The sequence below is a fragment of the Balearica regulorum genome, chromosome 2 (assembly GCF_011004875.1).
Source record: "Balearica regulorum gibbericeps isolate bBalReg1 chromosome 2, bBalReg1.pri, whole genome shotgun sequence".
NCBI lineage: Eukaryota > Metazoa > Chordata > Aves > Gruiformes > Gruidae > Balearica > Balearica regulorum.
This window is the reverse complement of record NC_046185.1, coordinates 159,117,738-159,121,041: the sequence shown is the minus strand read 5'-3', so window position 1 is coordinate 159,121,041 and position 3,304 is coordinate 159,117,738. Positions and strand designations below refer to the sequence as shown.

Sequence of the window (3,304 nt, the reverse complement as noted above, 5' to 3'; positions counted from 1 at the left end):
TTATTTTGCAGCTATAATAGACACATATTGTACATAGTAGTATAAACTTAAAAAAAAAAAAAAAAGGGGAAAGAATCCAACTATAAAATAAAACTTGTAATTTTAAATTCTGTGAATAATCATGAGCTGCTTAGGAGCCGGAATGAAATGACATTGCCTTTTAGCAAGAAAGCAAAGGAATTTTTTTTTTTTTCTTCTCTCCAGTTTATAAAACGTGCATTTTACAACTGCAGTATCAAATATTTATAATCGGATGAAATATGAATGTTTCTATTTACAACCGTGCTCTCAAAATTGTGAACATTCTCGCTGCATTTTGTGTGTTTCCATTCTCGAGGGTTGCATTAAATACTACTACTACTACTACTACTAATAAAAACCAACCCACTTTATTACGAAATACAAACCGTGTCACTCAGACGTTGCGATGGAGTAGCGCTATTAGGGACTGCGTATCCCTACATGTTTATTTACTCTCTAGATTGCACTTCGGAGCGTTGGAGCTCGAATTCCAAGTATTTTGTAGTTTCAGCTCTTCATAGGGGGGTTAAATTCCGCGGCGATTTAGGAGAGAGGTGATTTTGCAGCCAGGCGTTTCATCAGGCTTTTTGACTTCGTGAAGAAACTTGGAGGGATTCGTTTCTGGATGGAGGAGAGGGCAACGGCCAGCCGCAAGCGAGCCCAGCTCCGGGGCACCCGCCCTGTTAAAGAGGATCTGAAAACGGAAAAGAAAAATCTCTTTAATCTCACGTCCTGTCAACAGGTCTCACCTTTTCAAGACTTTAAATACCCGGCGGTGTGATGCTCTGGCAGGCTGCGTTTGGAAAACCTCTGCTAGATAAACACGTAAACCTGGAGCTCGGGAAAAGAGGTGGTGGGAATATTGCCGATGCCACGCTACGAAACCAAGCAGCCTGTAAAATACTTGGCATCCCCGGGAAATGACAGTACCACGATTTTAGGACGGGCTGGACAAAACTAAAACGGTCACTCGCCTTGCTGCAACAAAGGGCACAAGATCTCCAAAATAGTAGAGCCTGGTTTCCGCAGGCAGGAGGAGAGGGAGCGAGGGGCAGAGCCTCACCCTCCGGGCCGGCTCCTGCTGCGGGAGAGGCGCTCACAGATAAAACCAAGGGGGGGGGGGGGTGTGTGGGTGTTAAATTTTATTTTATTTTTATTTAAAGCTGCTGCTTTGGGATATATTCTGCAAGGGGCAAAATTCTCCAGGAGCGGAGATGCGGCTGGGATGGTGCACCAAGGGGTTCACCTGCTCGGAGAAGTTGGGGCCGGGGCTGAGCGCCGGCGGCGGGGAGCGGCGGGGGCTGCTACCGGGCTCCTCTCCCAAACCATGCTTTATTTTTCCAGCCTTTCTGGTTTACGTGCCTTTGAGGAGATTTTTTTTTTTTTTTTTTTTAAATATTATTATTTTGGTCACCTCCGCTGATGGAGGCAGGTGATTTATAATCCCGAGGGAGAAAATCGGTGGCGGTTGGGACTAGAGAGGGGATTTAAATCTGGATTGAAAAATAGCTTCGGTTGTCCGATGGGCACGAAATGGTACCGTGGGTGTGTTACACACCGGCGGGTAAGTCCCACAGAGATTTTATTTTTTAAGAAGTCACTAAGCCTACACCGGGGGAAAATTTGGCCCTGCTCCTCAGTGTGCAGTGGGGCAAAGTTTCCACCTGTCCTCCCCCAGCCTGCGAGAAGCGCTAGGAACAGAAACCAGATGTGGGACACCAGCAGAAATATGTATTTAGTTTTAGAGTTGTTTTAAAAAAAAAAAAACAGTAGGGAAAACTTCTCTAAGTTAGTTTAGTCTCTGGAAGAACGACAGAAAATATCTCCCTACTGCCTGGATTTTATCCAGACCAGAATGCAAAATATTTGCAATCGGTGAGCGGTGCCTTCAGCTGGGAGCAGCGAAGGGCTCACACGGGCTGCACTCCTCACCTGCCTCCCATATTTCGGGGGGGGGGGGGGGGGAAGCTTTCATGGGAAGGGGCGCAGGTTGGGAGACACTTGCTCTGCTGCTCCTTTCGCCATCTTTTGAGCTGCTGCTGGTTCCCGTGCACCGCCCAGCCAGCGCTCCCACGCCCGGGCAGCGGCTCCCCGCTGGCTCGGGGAAGGACAGCACAACTAAATTAGCCCTTGTTAATTTAAAATTTAAAATTAATTTAACAGAAAAAGCTCCCGTACAAGCGCCTCTTGCAATTTTAGCAAAGCAACATCACTTTGCTAGAGGAGCCTTTTTTTGGAAAAGACAAAACCACAGCCCCAAACCGCATAAACCCTGAAGCCAAGTCAAAGCCACCCCCCAAAAACCCGGCTGCGTCGGGGCAGGAGCAGGCAGGGGCAGAGGCAGGGTTGCCCTGGAGTCACCCACCGCCTGGCAGCATTTTTTTTTTTTCCTGGCAGCCAGCTCTCTGCTAGGCGGGCAGACTCCTTCCCCTCCAGTCAAAGCAGGGGAGTCCCATTAAAAAAAAAAAAAAAAAGAAAAAATAAAAAACCAACCCAGGGAAGTATTTAAGGGCCGAGCAAAAATACATCTGCACTTCCCCGGCGCCAACCAGCCCCTCCGTGTAATTAATTAAGCGTATTTTTTCCGTAACTCTGTTCAATAAGCATCTGAGCACGAAGGTTTAGTGAAGGTGTTCCTCCGCTCCGCTGTCTGTTAATGCAGTATATCGCACATGCGATATACAAACCCATACTCAGGCACTATATATGCAAATGCCCAGGCCATTTATTGTGAAATGCATATCAGAGTTAAAGGGGGAAACTATTTAGCTAGCTCGGGTTTGTGGGAAAAAAAAAAAAAAAAAAGTAATTCTGTATCCCGCTGATTTAATATCCGACCTCCGCATTCAATCCCCGCCCATGCAGCTATCAAAAGTACCCCTGGGATGTTTGGATATCATCTCCAAACTAACATCTGTGATTATGAAACGCTCAGAAGGGGAAGGTTAATAACAATTTGTTTCAAAGGGCCACGAGTCAATTTTATAAACAAATTCGCCTTGCCTTAAAAACAAACAAATCAACAACCAACCAACAAAGTCCAAGCCCCCGGGCGGGTGCTGTAACCGGGTGCTCGGGGCAGGATTTGTGCCCGCGTCCCGCGGGGATGGAGCCGGAGCAGCCCCCGATGAGCCCAGGAGCAGCAGCCGGGGATGGCGGGGTGTGCAGGGGGGGAGAGGTTTTTACTGCGACAGCCCGGGGGATGCTCCGTGGCACCCGTGGCCCCGGCAGAAACGCACCCAGCTGAAGGCAGTCCCGGTTTTCTTTGCAGAAAGTCGGGACC

General features: G+C 48.1%; 1 protein-coding gene across 1 annotated transcript in view; it reads right to left on the bottom strand.

Annotated features, from left to right (window-relative positions):
* Positions 1-564: 564 nt before the first annotated feature.
* CNPY1 (canopy FGF signaling regulator 1) overlaps positions 565-3,304 on the bottom strand; it is a 102,241-nt gene continuing 99,501 nt past the window's right edge. Inside the window, 1 exon segment of the mRNA XM_075747201.1 lies at positions 565-701. Within this exon segment, the coding sequence (XP_075603316.1) occupies positions 565-701 (137 nt within the window).